This window comes from Oryza sativa, chromosome 10 (genome assembly GCF_034140825.1).
Source record: "Oryza sativa Japonica Group chromosome 10, ASM3414082v1".
In the NCBI taxonomy this organism is placed as follows: Eukaryota; Viridiplantae; Streptophyta; class Magnoliopsida; order Poales; family Poaceae; genus Oryza; species Oryza sativa.
The window spans coordinates 10,681,252-10,701,686 of NC_089044.1; the positions used below are offsets into that span (position 1 = coordinate 10,681,252).

The 20,435-nt window shown below is 42.5% G+C and overlaps 3 protein-coding genes and 1 long non-coding RNA gene across 7 annotated transcripts; 1 reads left to right on the plus strand and 3 right to left on the minus strand.

The window, feature by feature from the left end:
- The first annotated feature begins 342 nt into the window (after window positions 1-342).
- Window positions 343-4,238, plus strand: LOC4348362 (uncharacterized). Of its 4 annotated transcripts, none has more exons than NM_001423930.1 (6): window positions 343-536; window positions 643-799; window positions 1,416-2,069; window positions 2,179-2,365; window positions 2,867-2,955; window positions 3,343-4,238. In NM_001423930.1, exons 1-5 carry the CDS (start codon window positions 460-462, stop codon window positions 2,893-2,895), a joined length of 1,104 nt encoding a protein of 367 aa, NP_001410859.1. In that variant the 5' UTR covers window positions 343-459; the 3' UTR covers window positions 2,896-2,955; window positions 3,343-4,238. The 4 variants fall into 4 exon arrangements, with proteins under 4 accessions (NP_001410859.1, XP_066160530.1, XP_066160531.1 ...); XM_066304433.1 differs by having other exon boundaries at window positions 348-572; XM_066304434.1 differs by having other exon boundaries at window positions 348-572; window positions 2,179-2,294.
- Window positions 4,239-4,288: 50 nt separating this feature from the next.
- LOC4348363 (CASP-like protein 5A2) lies at window positions 4,289-7,008 on the minus strand. The gene is made up of 3 exons (NM_001423931.1): window positions 6,622-7,008; window positions 4,934-5,066; window positions 4,289-4,826 (listed from the first exon to the last, which is right to left on the minus strand). The coding sequence occupies exons 1-3, from the start codon at window positions 6,906-6,908 to the stop codon at window positions 4,635-4,637; spliced, it is 612 nt and encodes a 203-aa protein (NP_001410860.1). The 5' UTR covers window positions 6,909-7,008; the 3' UTR covers window positions 4,289-4,634.
- Window positions 7,009-10,185: 3,177 nt separating this feature from the next.
- On the minus strand, window positions 10,186-17,405 carry LOC4348365 (probable mixed-linked glucan synthase 7). The gene is given in 2 exon segments (NM_001423932.1): window positions 10,186-12,697; window positions 17,189-17,405. Coding segments are annotated over 2 exon segments (2,493 nt in total). The 5' UTR covers window positions 17,368-17,405; the 3' UTR covers window positions 10,186-10,383.
- Window positions 17,406-19,424: 2,019 nt separating this feature from the next.
- Window positions 19,425-20,386, minus strand: LOC136353477 (uncharacterized). Its single transcript, XR_010736838.1, has 4 exons — window positions 20,319-20,386; window positions 20,102-20,149; window positions 19,782-20,018; window positions 19,425-19,691 (listed from the first exon to the last, which is right to left on the minus strand). It is a non-coding gene; the product is annotated as an uncharacterized lncRNA (long non-coding RNA).
- Between the last annotated feature and the right edge of the window lie 49 nt (window positions 20,387-20,435).

The window sequence follows — 20,435 nt, forward strand, 5'->3', positions numbered from 1 at the left end:
ACAAAATTATACACCTGTATTTCCATTGCCAGGAGTCCCACACTCCCACTTCCCAAGTGCTGCCGATGAGACCCGATTCATCAGAAAGTAGAAATTCGGTACTTCCGATTTGGTACACGTAGCAAGTTAACACACCCAACGCGGCACGACGACGCTTCCACGCAACAAGGCCCCTCCTCGCCCACGCGTGCGCCCCTCGCCCACCACTCGGACTCGGACCGCATTATTATTACTTCATTTATTAATATCATCCACCAAAATCAACTGCCGCCGAAACCTCCCACCCAAAAAAAAAAAAAAACGAGAGAGAGAGAGAAAAAAAAGGCGAATAATTCCGCTGTTGCTTCGCTGCCTTTTGCCTTCTTCCTCCTCCTCTCCACCACCACCGCCACCGGCCGACGCATCTCCGATTCGATTTCGCCTTCCCACGAATCTATCTCCCCCCGAGTCCCCAGCGAGATGGCCACGTCGTTCGACCGCTGGGAGAAGGACCCCTTCTTCCCGGCCGCCGAGGAGGTGCAGGAGTCCGCCGACCGGTGCGCCGCCTCCTTCCTCTTCTTGCCTTTCCTTCGGTGCGCCTCCGGTTTCTGATTCTGGTGTTCTTTTTGGAGTTTTGAGGGTTTGGGTTTTTTGCTCGTGTAGGATGGAGTCGGTGTACAGGAGGTGGTTGCAGGAGAGGAAAGAAGTAGGTGGCGGCGCGGTGGAGACGGCGGCGGAACGTGGTGGTGGTGGATGGGGGCGAGCCGCTGGGGATCTCCGCCGCGAGCTGCACACGGCGCTCGGCACCGCCAAGTGGCAGGTTTGAGCTGGGCTACATCCGATTTAATACTAGGTGGCTGGTGAAACGATGGGATTTTGGTTTGACTCGTTTTAGGTTTCTTGGATTGCTTGGGATGAGGGGGATTGCGCGGAAGAATTGGAAAGATTCGAAGTAGTTTGGTTTAGGAATTAGGATGTGAGAATAAACCAAAGTATAGTTTGTCCGTCTTCTAAGCTTAAGGTTCCAGTTATTCTTGAAAAAAGTACTAAAGCTTTGACTTTGATGCATGTGCTTCGTTGCTTTCTACCTTTTTGGTTCTTCTATTAGAGCATTTGTTCATAACGATGGCTTGCTTTTCGTTGACAAGATGGACTATGCGTTGATTTGTTTAGACTTCAGATATGGGCTTGACACCAATTCGGTATGCCATGGCATCCCTGTCGTACTTGAAAGCTTGCTTTTGGTACTTATGCATAAGTAGAAAACGGACAATCGGGTCTTTTCTTTCTTGCAAATAAAGGTGTCATTTTACTTGTGAAATTTTCTGCTAAAGGGGAACACCTAGTACCAGTAACAAACCATTGATTTGAGATGACCTATGAAAATATGAGGTCTGAATTTTAGTGCTGATTGTGGTTTTGTTTTCTTTTGTCAGCTTGATGAGTTGCAGCGGGCTATTAAATCAAATTATAGTGTTGTGTTAGCTGGCAAAGATACTAGAGCTCGGCATGATGACTTTGTTTCAGCCATTGGGCATCGTATCCTAGAGGTGGAGAAGTTCTTGAAAGAATCCAATACTACTGAAGGGCGTGGCCCTCTTAGCTGGGTTCGCTTGGATGAGGGTGAACGTGAAGAGTTAGCTCATTTCCTTTCAGCAGGAACTTATCAAAAACGTGATGAGGTGGTTACAATTACATCTGCTGGTGACATTGAGGTTGGTAGCAATGCAAGAAGGGTGAAAAAGGGTGTTTCAATTGATAGTTCGAATGATTCTTCGGGCTCAGCAGAGTCAGGTTTAGTGTCAACTAAGGAGGAGACAGCTCCAGGTCATAGGAGAACGGCAAGTGCCTATGCTGATATTGGATCATGGACTATTACAATTCCTGATGAGGCCAATGGCATCGATGAACAATCATTTGATGATCTGCCCAAGGTACCTTTGGTTAAGAGCCCTAGCTCTTCTGTATTAATGAATGCCTTCCAATCAAAGACAAGAATGAAGACAAAGAATGGAGCCAAGAAGTTGGCTGGAGCTGACCAACAGGATGTTGTGGAAACTCTTCCTCTGACAAATTCTCGCTCGTGCCAGGTGTGGGAAAAAAAATCTGAATTGCATTTTTCTTTTCCAACGCATTATTTGTATACTATTAATTACGTACATAGCAATGTTCTAAGCCAATGTTGGCTTATTATTTTAGGGGTTTGATGGGTTGTTTCAAAGAAGCAAAAGTTGCTTGAGCACCTCTGATGATGAGGATAACTGCAATAAGAAACTTTATGGTTGCCTTGGTGCATTCCGTCGGCTACTTCAGAGGTCTCAGTATCAAGTTCAATATGGACGTCCTATTCAGTTACTTATCCTAGCAATTGTTGTTTTACTAGTCTGTAAGTTACTTTTCCTATTTCCTTCATAATGTTAATTTGATGGGACCTTTATCAAATAGAGGTGAAATACAGATTGTTTCAAGCGTCTGATTATACATTACAATGCCTTTACTTTGCTAGTATCTTTAACATATTGTATTGTTCATGGAATTTGCTAATCTAATGTTTTCGTAATTTAATTGGTCTGCTAGGGCTTGTCGCCATGGTGCTATATAACATAAGTTTTGTTTTGCACCAGATTGAATCTGTAATTGACAACACCTACTTATTAAGGACACGGATTTTGACATTTTGTTTCCATTATGTTGAATTTTGACCCATAAATTGTTATGCCATTAATTGATCACTTTTTCAATTTTATCTCATTTATATCTTATGTACTGTAGTATTTTTCTATCTGTCCCAAATGTTTCAGTTCCTAGTTCAACCAAGTATTTTGAGTTTGTTATATGATTGATGAGCTCATTGAACTCACTATGATTTGTTTTGTGTTTGTTTCAGTAATTTATGCCATGAAGGCAATTTTGTGACTTTTTTGATCAACTAGTGTCTCACGATTGACTTGCACTTCTTCATCAGCAGTCTGTAAGGTATGCTTATGATTTGTTTAATGTAATTTGCAAGACAATGACTGCTAATTAGATTTTTTACTGTGTTCAACTGATATTTTTTTTAACTTGCCAAATTTCTGCAGTTGTTTTTTGTATATGTTTTCTTAAGTTGATCTTTTTCTGCGCATAAAATATTCGGAAATTTCTAAACTCTTTGGATAAGAAAAACATGTTACTACTATATAGTAGGGCAATACGAAGCTAGGTGTACGCTTTGATAAATCTATAATTCAAAAATATGTTCATAGTGTTAGCCCTACTGAGTCCTTTGTGATGAAAGTTGCTTATACTTATCAGTCATATTGAGGAATTTCTAAGACTAGCACTGTTCAGCAGATTTATGAACATCTTTTCCTTATAATGCAGGTGTATGACAATTCATAGCTGATGAAACTAAAAGGGGAAGTGGTATTGTTTCTCTAGCTAGTTGAATGCCAGTGACAGTGAACACTGTTTTGTATGTTCGAAGGGATTCTATCATAACTCGCAAGATTGTCTTGGCTATGAAGAAACAACCTGACATGGGAAGCACAACATTTAGCAACCCAATATAGCAAAATCAGTGAAGGATTGATTGTATGGACCGGCAGATCATTTCGTGTGCCTTAAGCCCAGAGGAACTGAACAATCATCTTCATATACCAGTTTTGCTGATGCTGCATCTGCAACATTTTAAACAGTCTGGTGCAGTACTGCAGCCTTGTTAACCTGTGCAATTCAGCAGTACATAGAGCTAGAATGCTGATGCTACAACTGGCAAACAACAGTTTTGTGCACGCAGCTGTGGGGTTTGCCTGGATAATTGAGTGGCATCTCCATGTACTGTATTCCAATTACTGATGTCTCAAGTATAGTGCTAGGTGGCATGAACTTTGCGGAAGAATTTGAGTACCTATATTTTGATGCTATAGATTGGCTTGGAGAAGGCTGAAAATTCATCTATTAACACAAGTATCGCAAGAGCTGCAGGACTACAGGTCTTGCAGCCTGTACAGATGGTTGTGTTTTGTACACTAGAGGTGCAGTTTAGAAGAACAGAAAAATTCTTCTGTTCTTAGACATTGGAGTAACTTTTACCACACGATTGGCTTGTAACCTGTAAATAACTACTGCTTCAAATGAGCACCTGTTCTTACAAATTTGATAATGTTGGGTGTCGGTCTGCACTGCAACATCCAAAAAACCTTTGTAAGTAAGCACATGTCAACAGCTTGAAATTCAACATACTTCTGATAAAACGCACTGGTTCATGTTGCGTTAAATTCACATGGTTACCTAGTTCTCGGAAGAGCTACTATCCTGACACTAATGATGCAAAATGTGAACTGCATATTTCTCGGGAATGAAGATCACATCAGAATAATAAAATGACATAACAAATCGGCACGTTGAGCTCTGTGTTTTCAGATCACAAAAAGCTTCTTACAAGAAACATGCCGTTTTCAAAAAAAAAAAAATTGCAGAGCTTCACAACCACCCTCTTGCAGAACAAACTATCCCCTATTTTGTACAAACAATTCGACACCAAATTTCATTACACAGGCATTCATCAACTTGGTCGTAGTATAATTAGCTGCACTACGTTTTCTCCTGGCTGTTGCACCGAGTGATCTGGCTGACAAACAGCCCAAAATTATGTCTAAATACAAGCTGTGTCCTCATCTGGAGGCCATCGACCAGAAGTTCAAGACGCAGGACGGTGCAAGTGCAAACCAGCTGATGAAAGCCATCGCGGTTGCAGTTTCGAAACTTGCACAGTGATTGTTTGCGCATATGTTCAGGTCATTGCCAATGAGCACGGTGATGCCTGCTGATGCACATGCTGCACCTAGGGTTAGTGTCCCTGTGATCTACAAAAATCAATAACGTTGTTCAATAGGTATTCTATTTATGCAAAAAGTAAAAAAGGAATCTTAGCAAAAATGGCCCCTTATTTATAGAAAGATAAAACACTAACCCCATCTCCGATGGTAAATATACACACAGCCTGTGGATTCCGCAAAGAACGCTTCACAAGAAGTGCATAAATATCAACAACGGCTAGTGAAAGGCTCCACAAGCATTGCAAGATGGCTGCTGCAACAAGGTAACTGGACCAAAAATAGAACCACATTAGTAAATTTAGTGACTTACTGAAGAAAGCTTTGGATCTTTATGGTACCGAAGTATGTCACAATGAAGATAAATGAACATACTATTAAGACTAAACATGACCCCTGATGTTAAAAAACAGTTTCAACATGCTCCCTTCAGAAGCATGTAATGGTTTTATATTAGTTCATTATGATCAGTACATTATGAATTATGATAGCAAAGATGCTAAACAGAGTTCGCAATTTAAATAGCGAAATGCAACCAGCAAACAAGATGAAGTTAAAGTTAATGCATCAAGGAAAATGGCTTGACTGAATTGGAAAGGAGGCAAAAATAAATGCGAAATAACATGCACAATTTTGAGTTCCTCTTTCAGGTTGCCAAATTAAGTAAAAAAAGGCATACAACATTTAATCCCATAGAAAGATATCAACACTTTGTCCCTTTTTTCCTGGAAAAATAACACTTCTCAACATAAATCATAAGTAATCAAGCAACAATAATGGTTTCTTCTAGAATTAATTCCAATATCATCAATAGAGAGTCAACAAAAATCGTTGATTGTCATGCCAGGAACAAAAACCACAAGGGAATACCACAGAAAATCCACAACATAGGCACCTAGCATGGGGTGACAAAGAGTCTAACTTTGGGCATAACATGCATCGACAAGGAGTCAAACTTTGGTCGCTAGTGACAAATTTAAAGAGCCATATCAGTTGGATTATCCAATAGTTGGCGATTGTTTAGATTATCCCTGTTCTCATGTAGTTGTCATTTTCCCTCTAACTAAAGCATAACGGGATTAACGGCAAGTCTCAGGCCTGAACCTCTTATCATCTCCGCTGCCTCCAATCAGTGCCTGAGTGCCCACTGAAGGCGAAAATTGTTGTCTTGAACCACTAACCTCTAACATGCATGGTTGTAGTTTAGTTGACGTAAAGTTGGACAGTCACCACATATATCTCGATTATATGCCACCCAAATGCGCAGCAGAATAACATGAATGCACCTTACACATTAGAATTGATGCTCTAAGAAAAAGCTATTCTACAATGCTATTACAAGAGTAAATGTTAATTTGCTCGGCCAACAAGGGGCTCGCTTAAAGTTGATCGATAGGCAAGATAAACAAAAAAAAATCAGAACCAACATATCTTTGTGTGCATTCAGCTGAGGTAGTTTGACCTAAGCAGTGGGTTGTGGTAGAACTTACAAACGGTATTCTTAAGTTCCATTTCTTCATATAAACATGTTTTGTTCTCATGTTTCGTAAGTACTCCGTAATATATATATAAGACCAGGATGTAACTGAACAGAACAAATTAAGTGCAAAGTAGGCGACTAAATTTGTTGGACTAATTGAGCCGCGTGATTCGAGGGATCCGCCTAGCCAAGAACATGCTAAATTAGTAGTACTACCATTTCGGTTCCAAAGACCAAACTAACAACACACACCAATTTCAATCCTAAAAGGGCAAAGATTTGGTAGGAGAGGGGGACCAGACAAAGGGGGGTAAACAGAATCCAAGGAAGCTCGAGCGGGCGCACCAGAAGGCGGAGACGGAGGGGAAGTCGTCGGTGGAGGCCATGACGGCGAGCGCGGCGGCGGCGAAGAAGGCCTGCACGAGGCGGAGGCCGAGGCCGCCGGGCGTCCCGGGCGCCCCGGGGGGGTCCTTCATCCGCACCCCTCGTGGCTGCGCGTTCTCCCCGCCATGCGCCGCCGCTCCACCTCCTGCTCCAACCCCGGCCTCCACCGCCACCGCCGCCGCCGCCACCGCCAAAGCTGCCGGCGGCGGCGCCTCCACCGGGTGCACCACCGGCCGGCTCGCCCGCATCTGCTCCCCTCCCCCTCCTCGTCGATCCAAGATCCCCTCGGCGCGGCGGGCGGAGAGGATTAGTAGCGCCTCCTCCTCCTCCTCAGCGGCATCCGATCTCGCCGAGGCGAGGTGCGAATCGGAGGAGATTTAGAGGAGGAGGGCGTACGGCCGGCGTCTCTCTCTCTCTCTCTCTCCTTCTCTCCTCTTCTTTGGCTTCCCATGGAAGGGAGGATGAGGAAGAGTTGGTCACTACAGTGGCTGGACAGTGGGGCCCACAGGTGGGATTGTGGAGAGTGGGCCCCACCTGTCAGTAACTCAATGGGGGATGGCTTTTTCTTTTTTTTTACTAAATGGGTTTGGTCGTTTGGAGAACGGTTTGGTGAAGCAAAACAGCGGATTGTCTATTCAGGTTGAGAAACTTTGAGAGAGGGAGAGAAATAGAAATTGCATTCAACATCTAGAGGATCATAACGATTCCTTCAATCTTTTGAAAAAAAATGAAACTCTATTTAGTTTATCTCAATGTCTATACTGGTAAAGTCTAACTAAATTTTTAGTTGGGATAAGATGGTTCTACTTTATTATAAATCTTTTATAGTTTATATGGAGGTTCACAATTTCCTAGTGAACATATTCTGGTGTATGGACACTAATTTATTTGCATGACTATGTTAGAATAATTTGCAAGTGATCTATAACAGTGTACTTTGGTGACTAGGGATTTATCTTTGTGGGTGTGTGGATATAATATACATATTTGGGATTTTTATGTAATCGAATAAAAAAACTATAGCATTCCGTTTGTGCTTAGAAAAGGTGTTTTGCAATTTGACATTCGGTAACGAATGAGGAGATGTTCGATAAAAAAGAGCGAGGAGATTATTGTATCTATTTAAATTTAAATTATAGGAGATTGTATCTATTTAAATTTAAATTATAGTTATCACAGGGTTATATCGAAAACAAATTAGTTACCATGGAACTTTCGCTTTTGAACTAAGTTATTATTTTCACAGGAAATTAAGGAGAGGAAATTCATTTTGGTGCATGTGGCCCATGACTTTTGAGGCTTTGGTGCACGTCAGCTCATCAACCGTAGCAACTAATTATGGATGAAGATCTTGCAGCTCTAAGGTACATCGTGTACTCGTGGTGCGTAATGTTTCGTCGTGATTTGTATATGCTCTTAATTACCATCTCCAAGATTATAGTCATCCCTTGGCTGGCAGTTGGCACGAAAGATGTGGATATCACATAAGCTACAAGCATTAATTAGGAGTAATCTGTGACACATTTGGCATCGTCGTCCTGGAACTAGCAGCTAAAATATTTCTCTCAGAAAATGATTTGAAGTAGAAAAAACACTACGTTTGCTTGATCAAAAAGTTTACCGCCACGTAACGAACTAACGATTAATTTCTTTTGAGAAAGTCAGTACATTAATTTGTTGATGATGTTGATGATTTTTTTATTGATTAGGAAAAAATGTTATAGAAAATTTATAGCATCTATATATAACACCAGATTAGTTATTATATGTAAAACCAAATATATATTTTGATAACATTTTTATTTTTATTAAAAATAATATTACGTTTTTCTATCTCTAAACTTGTTAAACTTAAACAAGTTTGATTGTAAAAAAGCCAAAGCGACTTATCTCTACTATTATAAAAATTGAAGATGTTTTTACCAATACTTTGGTAGGTCAATTGTATTTGAGTCGGTTTCAAAGTTCGTTCGCTTTTGAAAATATAGATACGTGTTTGAGTCCGTTTTTAATTTTTTTCGCTTTTAAAAATACATAAGGAGTCGTATAAGAAATCTCTTTTAAAAAAACTCTCACGCTAACTTGGGATTCTTTTAGAAATACAGAAGGAGTCGTATAAGAAATACTTTTAAAAAACTCGCATGATAACTTGAGATGAGAGGGAGACACCTAACGGGAAACTGTTTTAACAACTCGAGTGGACGTCCAGCTATTTATTGCATATCATCTAAATGGTTATGAAAAAATTTAAAAAAACATGAACAAGATAGATCAATATATAATATATCAATCCACAAACATGCAAGTTAAAATTCAACTTCTACAAATTGTAACAAAAATAACAAACAAAACTCAAATTACTATATGTATATTTACAATTAAATTTGTTATTTTTGTTACAACTTGTAGAAGTTGAATTTGAACTTAAATGTTTGTGGAGTGATATATTACATATTGATCTATCTTGTCAATTTTTTTGAAAATTTTTCGTAACCATCTAGTTGACATCTAATAAACGGGAGGACGTCCACTTGAGTTATTAGAATCCATATCCGACTCCTAATTGCATCATAATTTTCTAAAAGTAATATCCAAACAAATTTCCACGGTAATTTTCACCCTATCTAAACTGTATAATAACAATAACAACAATAATAAAACTAAAATAGCCTTTACCCGTTACAACGTACGGGTATTTTTTTCATAAAACATACGAAAGAGTAGTAGTTTCTAACAACAAAACTTATACACCATCCTCTTACTATAAGCTTTGCACTAGTACGCAAAACTCTCTGTTAGTGGTGGTTCGCGCTAACATGCAGCCAGCAACTAATGTCGAAGCTCATGCACACTTATTTTTCTAGAGGACTCTTAGTTACAGCTGCACCTAGCTTGAACACCGTTGGATCATCGATCCTCGCGATTCGCGAAATGACATATATAGATGGAAATACGATTGGAGCACATAGCTATAAGTCCAAACCTTGGGGCATTCACAATGTGCATCTAAAGTGGATAGTAAGAAATAAAATACTACTCCTACTACCAGGTTGTATACATTATGGGAGTAGTAAGTAGCTAATATCAGGTAATATGCTTACTACCTAGTCATGAGGAATAAACAAATGATTTCTCTCATCTTTCTCTCATGACTAGTGATTGTGGGGTCCAGCTTACTACCTACTTTTGTTATTTCACCATTATGGCTACAACAATAACTAATACCCACTGACGTAGGGCCCACCCTTATTCACAAAGTAGGTAGTAAACATTGGTGCATATCGTGTGGTAAAGAGCCTTCAGAAAATAATTTCTCTTTTTCAAGGCTCGACGACATAGGCTAGTTAAGAGCAGGTATTTTAAGAAGATAAATAAGGAGAGGGAAGAGGAGCGGGCTACAGATTTGTAGCCAGCTGTAGCACGGACTCTAAAACACTGTGCGTGTATGACATGTGGGACCATATATTAATAATGTAGTATGTAACTATTATATGAATGAGCTATTAAATTGACTATAAATAAATTGAAGCTAGTAGTTTGCTATACTATTAAACTTGCTCGTAACATCTTGTAACACCATAGAGAAAAGAAACAATGAGCAACATGGGTTAAAAGTGTAACACCCCAAATATCTATACCATTTAGCTTCGTGAATTCCAGCTTAATTCCTAGTGAGTGAAAAGTAGTAATTCTGTAATTGTAGGGTCGAAATTAAGAATGCCTTTAAGCCGTATGGAATTGTAACAAGAGACAAAGGAAGCGGACGGCGAGGTAGGCGACGACGGCGAACAGGAACAGAATGGGGCGCACCGCCTTGCTCCGGCGACCCATCAGCCCGAGCGCGAACGGGTAGAGATGCACCACCACCCACACGTTGAACGCCACCGGGAGTGCCGCCGCCGCCGCCGCCGCCGCCGACGGAGCGTCCCACCACCACCACCGGCCACCACCACCCGCCGCCGCCATCGACGCCACGTTCACTGCCAGAGCCGCCGCCGTCGGCGCCATCAGCGCCGTCCACCTCACGGCGTACAGCTCCGCGTACTGCCTATCCTTACCGGCGACCGGCGTCGCCGACGACGCGAGATGCTTCGAGGTCAGCTTGAACGATATTTCCTTCCCCGTCGCGACCTTGAGCGCCACCTGCGCCACCGCGGCGAGGTACGCGCTCGTCGCGGACACCATCCAGAACTGCTCGTTCCGCCACCACTCACCCAGCGCGATCCCCGACCACCTCGTCTCCAGCACGGCCACCGCCGCGAGCGTCACCATCAGCGCCGCCAGGAACGCGACGTACGTCGGTGTCGGCGCGGCGTTCCAGCCGCCGCCGCCGGCGATGAGCGGGATCGCCGGGAAGAGGCAGTAGGCCATGAGGAAGAGCGACGTGAACGGGTACACCGTCGTGTTGAGGTAGGCGGCGCGCTGCAGCGGGTGGAGGCGGCGGCGGCCGCCGGCGAGGAGTGCGTTGTTGCGGGAGAAGAAGATCTCGAGGGAGCCCGCCGCCCAGCGGAGCACCTGGTGGAGGCGGTCGGCGAGGTTGATCGGCGCCGTGCCGCGGAACGCGTCGGGCGCGGCGGCGTAGTAGGCGGAGCGCCACCCTCGCCGGTGCATGCAGAAGCCCGTGGCCACGTCCTCCGTCACGGTGCCGTACACCCAGCCGACGTCCCTGCCCCACGCCGTCCCGTCCTCGTACGCGCACGACACGAGCGCACTCGCCTCGGCAATGGCGTCGCCGTCGTCGCGACTGTGACTCTGCTCCGCCCGAACGGAGGCTAGGAACGGCGCCGACTCGCCGAACTTGGCAGGGTCCGCGGCGACACCGCCGCCGGGCGATCTCCAGCGCGGTGGGTCGACGCCGTAGAGCGCGACGCGGCGGAACAAGCAGCCGGTGCCGACGTAGATGGGGCCCTGGAGGCCGTCGAGGCCAAGCTCGGTACAGTCGAAGAAGACGCGGTTGTGGTTGGCGTAGCGGTCGCCGGGATCGACGCCGTCGAACCGCTGCGGGAACTGGACGAACGCGACATCGCCGGCGTCTTCGGCGCCGCCGCCGCGGCGTTCGATCATGAAGCAAATGCCGGCGCGGAGGGCCTGCGAGTTGTTGACATAGTGGTCGCAGTCGAGGTTGAGGATGAAGGGCGCGTTCGAGAGCACGGCGGATGCGCGCAGCAGCGCGTTCATGGCGCCGGCCTTCCGGTGGTGTGCGCGGCCGCGGCGCTTCTCGCGGCACACGTACACAAGCGCCGGGAGGCGCACGTCGACGGAGGCGAGGTCGATGAGCTTGCTCCCGTCCGCGACGCCGAGCTGTGGCGCGCTCCCAGCAGAATCGATCAGTACCTGCACAACTCCGGCGTGGTCATCGGCCGCGCCGCAGCGCCGGCGGCGCGCGTCGGCGGCCTGCAGCGCGTCGATCCGCAGCCGCATCTCCTCGTACTCGCGGCGCACCCGCCTCCTGTCGCGCACCAGCTCCGGCCACGCCCTCCCCTTGTAGCTCCCCCTCGCCACCACCCTCGCCTTGCCGCCACCACCGCCACCCTCGCCGCCGTTGAAGTACGCCTCCGGGTTCCTCGGCTCGACGCCGTGCTTCCGGCAGAAGGGCACCCACAGCGCCGCGAACCGGGCCGCCTCCACGACCGCCCCGCGTGTCACCTCCGCGCCGGCGTCGTCGGAGACGTAGCACGTCACCTTGCCGGCGGGGTAGCCCGCGGCGAGGATGGACAGCACGGTGTTCGCCGTGGCGAGCGGCGGCTCCTTGTCGGGGTCGGCGGTGGTGACGAACACGTCCATCGCCGGGAGCAGCGTGTCGTCGTTCAGCTCCGTGACGTCGACGGCGCGCCGGACGGGCATCGTCTTGGGCAGCTGGTCGAGCACCCACATGAACGCGAACCAGAGCTCGCCGGCGATGGACGCCGTCCAAAATGTCGCCGCCTTGCTCATGCCGATGCCGCCGGCGTCGGTGGAGCTGATGGCGCGAGCAGCGTAGGTGATTCTCCACTTGAAGAAGAGCACGAAGATGGCGATGCGAACAAAGATGGTGAGCCTACAAGTGCATTGTCAATAGATGTGATTACGGTGAGTTCGTACTCCAAGTTCGGAACTGATCATTTCTTCTGCATGAAAACGATGTACTTCCTCCGTTTCACAATGTAAAACTTTTTATCATTGTCCATATTCATTTAAATGTTAATGAATCTAGACATATGTATGTGTGTAGATTTATTAATATCTATATATATGTGGGCAATGCTAGAAAGACTTACATTGTAAAACGGAGGGAGTAGCTAATTAGACTATGATTAATTAAATATTAGTTTATTTTTTTAAAAATAATAGATTAAAATTATTTGTTAAATAGACAATCGTATTGAAAACTTTTATAAAAGAAGCACAATTTAACAATTCAAAAATTCGAAAAGAGTTTGCTCAAGAAAAAGAGAGTAGGAGTTGGGAAATAGAAGTATGAAACATAGCCTTAGGGCATCCTCAATGCTTTATATTTAATAGAGCAACAAGATGAAACCCACGTTTCTATATTCTTTAGTTTATAATGCATATTACAATGTATATGGTCTCTTCATAACTATAAGATGGGCCCACTAAGAAAAAAAAACCTTCATCCACTCAGAATTGAAGTGTACATGCATGCTACAAAGCCTTATTTTTTTTTAATTCTTATGGTCTAGCTTTAAGCTTAAGGTTACCCTTAGCACTATTCTCTTCTTAGCTCATCTCCCAATGTATAAAAGTATAACAAAAATTACTACTTTATTTGATAAGATTAGTTTTCATGTACACTGTGGTTGCCCTTAGTCCGTCAGTGACCCGCTCATTGATCTGAAATGCAAGGATCCAACATTTGTCAAAACTCCCAGAATTGGAGTTGCCATCAATTTTTAATAGCAGTGCACTTTGCCTCCCTGAGACATTTTAACTTGCATGACATTATAATTAGAAAAAAAAAGCAAAGAATACAGTGGGTCCCACATGTTAGTAACATAGGGGATCCATTCTTCTTTTTTTTTCTCTGTCAAGCATGTCTAGAAACACTTTGCGTGCAACAAGAACACATCATCGAGGTGAGGGAATCAACAGCAACAAGTTGTTTAGGCTTAACTCTGTCATTCGGTCGGTGAGCGGCGGGGGAAAGGAGGGCACCTGCACTGTGGTAGAGAGAGAGGGGTGGCCGGTGGCAGCGAATTAGATGATGGTGTCGGGCAGGCGTATAGCGCGATGGTGACTCGATTGAATCCAGTGAGGGCAAAATGTCGTGGAAGTAGATTGTGGCCGCATGAATCCAACAGGGAAGACAGTGATTGTGGAGGTGCTCTTGTTGGTGCAAAACGCGACGGTAAGAAGCAAACAGTTGTACATGAGAGGAAGCTCAAGTTCATGGTGAACCACTACATTGATCACCGCCATTATGGAGGGTAACGGACACAAGCTAGGAGGAACAAGTTGTGACACAGTAGGTTTTACGAGAAAACTCACTACAGAGAGATCGACGAGGGTGGAGCATGGGATGGCATCAATGGCGGCAACAATAGTTTTCAACGTTTGTGGCCGCGGGAGGACGAGGATGGTTGCAGAAGAAGAAGAAGAAGCCTGCGTATTGACTAATATTCGTCTTTAGAATGAAAGTAGCTATGAAGCCCAATCTACTCTCGATTCAAGAGAGGGCATAGTCGTATGGGTAGGGTGTTTGTGGGGAGCTGCCTTGGATATGAGGAATTCCTCAAATCTAAAAAAAAAATAGAACAAAGGCAATGTCCGTGACGAAGATCTTTCTTTTCTATCAATAGATAGAAATGAGTATTCGTTATAGGGGATAGGATCTATCTGCTCTCTCTCTCTCTCTCTATTTTCTTTGATGCAATTTAGAGAGAAAGAGCAGTACGAACTAGAAAAAAAAAGATAATCGGGAGATGATTAAAAAATAGATACATAGACATCTAAATCTAAAGTAAAGGGATGTATATAGTATTCCTATATATATCATCTATCTATGAAAAAAGTAAACAGAGTTCGTTTTTGGGTTCCCCGAAGCCCCAAATGGATTGGATCGTTTCTGCTTCTGCCAACGAAATGAAGGCCTCGCCCCTTCCGAATGCTTCTTCGATCCTGAAGTTCTCGCGAAGAGAATAAGATGCAGCTCCCTCTCCCTCTGTCTTTTTCCGCTTTGCTAATATTCCCCTCTAACGTGGGCCGAGCCAGGCTTAGGCGGGCGCGGGAGGAAGAAATAAAGTCGAAGAGTGTCTTCTCCTTTGTCCTTTTTCAGTGCAACATAGGAAAGCACCCTCTTTTTGTAATCCCTGCAGCTTCCCAAAGGCTTTTTTTTATTGAACGCATGGTGTAGCTAGGACCTCTCCAATCATGTTTGAGCCTATGTTCACCCGGGGCCCAAAAAGGAGAATTCCGGAATGCCTGCCAACGTTCAGATAAAGTGCATATCCCTTACCACTAAAGGAAAGGCTCGACGAAGGGGGTGGGGGTGGGTGGGAGATTTTCCGGCTCGATGAAGGGGACTTTTAGAGATATTGAGATGTTGATTTGTTTTTCATCGAAAAGGAAGAAGGCCAAGGGGATAGCTGCCTTCCTTCAGACTTTGCCTGCCGACGTTCTAATAAAGAATTCCGGCTCGGCCCAGGAAAGCATTGGCAACAACATAAATAAAGGGGTCCATGTAGTTGCTGCGCCCGCCCACTGAGTAGCAGGTTCGGCATCTACTGCAAAAGAGAGATTGAGTCTGAGGGAGAGGGGGGTTTTCTTGGGGCTCGAGAGATTGAATAGATAGGGCCTCACAAATTGTTAATTCGCCGCTGGGGAATTCACATAAAAGGGAATGATTTATTCTCAACTAAAAAAGTGCTCTCTGAACCGAACATGAAAGCTGTAAGTAAGTGAGGAGGAGGCGACGACTGCAATGTCCTTGAGGATGAGGTCCTCCTAGTACACCCGCTCTCTCTGGCCCCTTCCTCCTCTCGTCCTCTAGTGCCTCATCCACCCACTCCCTCTCCAGAAGCACACCTCTAGTATTGGCGCGTCCCAAGAGTTCCATCACTACTACCACTAACGTTTTGGCCTCGCCGACCACCCTCATCAAATCCTCAGCATGCGTGAACGAGAGACAAAGAGAGGGGGGAGAAAGAGGTGGTGACAAGTGGGCCTTAATAACGGTGAGGCTGGTCCATGGATGACTCAGGATAGTCAACATGCCAACAAGCAGCTAAATAATGCATTAAAAAACTTTCCATATAAAAGTTCTTAGAAAATAAAAAATCATTTAAAAAATATTTAATTAATTATATGCTAATGACTTTTTTCCATTTCATTGATCAGCTCAACCAAAAAGCTTGAGCAAACGGGCCTATGAATTTTTATTAATGAAACACAATCGTGATGAAGACACTCATATAAACTAGATGATTCCCCCACGCTGCTGCGGGAATTGGTATAAAACTTTTGTTTGCAAATTTCATGATAAGAAATTTAGAAGGCATTGGGTATATATAAAAATGCTAGCTATAACTTAAGTCAAAATAGAAATACACAAGATTATAATTTATAAAAAAAACTTGACATATAGAAAAACAAAGATGATATTATGATAGTATATATGTTGATAGCGTGAATAATCGATTATTGAACTGTCTTGTCTTGTGATCGAAACAGACATGCCCTATATAGGCATAGTTCATTTTTCTTTAATATAATTTAGAGACAACCATAAATGTATATGCTAGTCTATATATGATATATGTTCATTAATTAAGAATATATGTACACAAAATTAAAAAGAATATGATTTGGTACCATACCGTTTAGCTTCATGCATGGCATTTGGTAGTCTATTGTTTGCTTGGTTAATTGAGGGTTGCATGGTTGTGCATAATGGGGAGAAATAAATGTACGGGATGAGTCATGTATCACTAAGAGAAATTTGAGCCAACCAAAATAAATCCAATGGTCAATAGTAGAGTGACTTTGGGATGATTTGTTATACGTTAAGTTTGGATCTAATGGACATAGATATATAATTAAGGTGATGTGGAAGCACCACATGAGAGGAAAATTGTAATAATAACACTAAGAGATCAATTCTATAGGTTATATAGATACATATATAATAACCCTTATAAACATATACATACACACGACACATATCTAACTCTACGAGCACCTTCAAAGATTGGATCAATATATATGTTAATAGTGTCGAAATCACCACAAACGCCACATCACACAAAATCATACTCAAAACAGCCAACGACGAACATAATTTCTCTAGTTTTTTAAAGGACTTCTTTTTAGACGAGGCCAAAGTTCATGAACCGAAAACAACCACTTTAATTATTTGTTGGTTTTCGTAGCACTTTGCTAAGATATAATTAAGTTGTATAAATATGTATAAGTTTTTGGTTCACCATAAACATGATGATCTGAAACACAACATTCGTGTGTCGTAGGTGCACTACTACAAATTTAAGGCACCTACAACTTGATGGTACACTCATATATGTATATATACCCTCACCTGTATAACTTGATGGTAGTTGTCGAGATGCGAGTCGTCCGGACGAGCGGCGCCCTCTCGTCGCCGGCGGCCAGCTTCGTCTCGGACTCCGGCGACGCCGCCGCGGCATAGGCATCCTTCTTGGCCGGGCATGTCGCCGCCGGCAAGCTCTCAGTGGCCAAGCCTGCTGACGGCGGCATGTGCTCTCTCTAGCTTCAAATATATTCCTAATGCATTCGAAAGTCCCAGTATAGGGCTAGCTAGCGATTTATATTCGTGCAAAAATAATGCGTTATCACGTACGCATTCATGCACACTTATCCCCTGTACATGTTGGTTTTTTAATTATTCATAAACATATCCTACCTTTTGCTTTGGCTAATTAAGTGGCGGCAACTTTTAGGTTCTTGTGTCATGCAAAATGTTAAACAAGCATAGCCTAGTGTTGATATATTTCCCAAATTTAACCGAAAGAAGTCAGGTGTCTCCTTTGGAACATCTAGAAATATAGGCGTATATATAGTATATGATTGTCTAATTTTGAGCTTTGACTCCATTAAAAACATTTTGATCTTTGACTAACGATTAATCCAATAAATCTAGATTTTTCCATAAAAGAATGATAATATAATTCTTCTTAGTTATTACTATGATTTCATAACCATATAAGCGAAATTATATAAGAGAAATTTATGATGAAATATTCCTTTTTAGGACAGTCAAGAGCTATAAATGAAATGTGACGTATATATCTGATATTCCCCAAAACAGTCTGTATAGGTGGCACAATTGTGTTTTGTCGCCTTGTCAAATAATTTCACCCCTAGAGATAATTAAAAGGTCTCGCATGCTTAAATATTGTTTCTTCTACAAAATATGAAAAAATAAATATAAAGACGGTTTTGGCCGTCTCTATTGATCACCACTATCTCATAGACATGGTTAGTAACCTGTCTAGGGCAATGGTAATACCTTAGAGATGGGTCTTAGAACTGTCTGTGATTACATATTATAAAACATCTCTGATTTGTCCTAATATAAGTCAAACTTCTTTATATATATTTAACTAAATTTATAGACTAATTTAGCAACATCTGGAGAGATGGAAATAAAACATAAGTCATGTTTGTCCTAACTCGTATAATGTGTATGTACACATCTCCATAAGACATATAAGACATGTGATCCACTATTGAAATAAACATAACAATAAATAAAGGTGCTCATGAAAGTAAATATACTTCAGGAGAGAGAGATATATGAAAGAGAAATAGAGTGTGGGACTTAGATGGTATGCTGGGCCCACATGGTTGTATTTTTTGGGTTGGTGTTGGTACTCACCCAGAATCATCACCTAGCATGGAAGATGTTGCAAATATTATTCTGAATAGAGAATGTCTCGAGCTTTACTACGACCTATATAGATGAATAAATATGAAAAAAAATATAAAAATAAAGTAGTGATTATAATAAATTATAAATGATATGAGATGTTTGTATGAGTTTTAAGATATATTTTTTATTGAATAATGATGAGGCTTGTTTGCATGTTAAGTTTTAATGGGTTGTAGCTATATGTGTGTAGTGTTGTATCAAGTTCTCTTCACTTGGTAATGGTAAGCAAGCACACTATATAATCATGCATGCTGTTAGTTGTAGATCCGCGTAATTAGTTTAATGCATTTCTTGCTGACGATCGATGCATGGAAACAGATGGAACTCTCAAAGTGTACTAATGCAGAATCCACTTTGCATCCACCAAACATGCAACTGGACTTGGCAAACACATATTCCATTCAAGAAACGGAAGAGCCTTCCTACGCACCGTCCACTGATCATCACTACTCTTGCTGACAGAAACAAACGAGATGCCCGCACTACAAGAGGAACCCCCTTTAGTAATACATATATGTATTGCTAAAAGTCTCTATAAGTATTGCTAGGGTCTGCACCAACGTATTTAATATGCGTTGCCTATGCTGCCGTTGCTAGGATCAATTACAACACATAGACAACCGTTGATAACAAGTGGAAATAAGCGTTGCTACTTAGCAACAATTTTAATAGGTTTCAGCAATACTTATATATGTTGTTCCCTTGAGAGATGAACAGTTTTATATAATCTTAGCAATGGATATAATCAAGTTGCTGCAACATGTACAAATATTGTAATTTGAGCTATCCACTGTAGGTGGCCTTTGACCAATTATTTTGTCAGGCAAGAGACCCATGAACTCAAAGCATGCACAAGTGACAATAGTCCAATCAATCATGATAATCGATTATATATTAAATATAGTATTTTGCATTACATAGACAATCATCAGTATAATTCATGGCATTAAACCTTTGTTCAGAACATTAATGCAGAAAATAGAATCTAAAGTATATAAAAAAAACACATCTTGTTGCCCCCATTCTCCACCTTGCAGCCATCATCATTCCGTGATATGTACAGGTGACCTAGTTGCGTACTGGCAGTCACGAAATTTCCCCCACATCTTCACCCATTTATCTTGTCAACCTATAATAGAAAAAATATATAAGCATTAATATACCATTATGAAGACGAAAAGCACATCTCCGAAGAAAGAAGTAAGAGATAGGAACATACAAAAATTGCAGGCTACGCAATTTCAAGTCCTACAACATGACCAACAATTTTGTAGCCTTTGTATGGCCTAATCAAATCTTCGGATTTTGCCAATGCAAGATCGACATGAACCATTAAAAGTTCATTTCCTAGCTCAACACCTCCAACTCTGTGTGTTGGATCACAGCTTACAATAGTGGCAAGAGCCACGTTTGTATTCCGATTTTTCCAACTTTTTAAGAATACTTTAGTTCCAACCTGAAGTGCATAAATACATCCATCAATATTATCAATGTACTTTAAGAAATTCAAGTATCATAAATAATTTCACAGTAAAATACCTCCATTGAATTGTCAGTGATAAAGTCCATTTTGTTGCACTGTTGTTTCTATAAAAAAAATTTGGATCATGGTTTGCAATTTAACCACAAGATAGAAAGAAAGAAAGACCAAACAGAGCCAATTATTGTTCTCCAATTGAATCATAATACTAGTGAATCATGCATGTTATAGTTTGAATGGACTGATATTTGTAAACATGGTGAATAAAAAAACAACCTTGTATGCACCACCAACTTTATGTGCATGTACCATATGGCTTTCCTGATTGTCAGGTTTCTTGTTCTATAGGGGAGGGCAACAAATCAGTGCTAAAATTATATATATTAAGAAATT

Coding starts and splice junctions, on each gene's coding strand:
- LOC4348362 (XM_066304433.1), top strand. CDS start 460: ATGGCCACGTCGTTCGACCGCTGGGAGAAGGACCCCTTCTTCCCGGCC. Junction 800..1,415: donor TCGGCACCGCCAAGTGGCAG/GTTTGAGCTGGG, acceptor TTCTTTTGTCAG/CTTGATGAGTTGCAGCGGGC. Junction 2,070..2,178: donor CAAATTCTCGCTCGTGCCAG/GTGTGGGAAAAA, acceptor TTATTATTTTAG/GGGTTTGATGGGTTGTTTCA.
- LOC4348363 (NM_001423931.1), bottom strand. CDS start 6,908: ATGCGGGCGAGCCGGCCGGTGGTGCACCCGGTGGAGGCGCCGCCGCCG. Junction 5,067..6,621: donor CCCTCCGTCTCCGCCTTCTG/GTGCGCCCGCTC, acceptor TTTTTGGTCCAG/TTACCTTGTTGCAGCAGCCA. Junction 4,827..4,933: donor TATTTACCATCGGAGATGGG/GTTAGTGTTTTA, acceptor TGATTTTTGTAG/ATCACAGGGACACTAACCCT.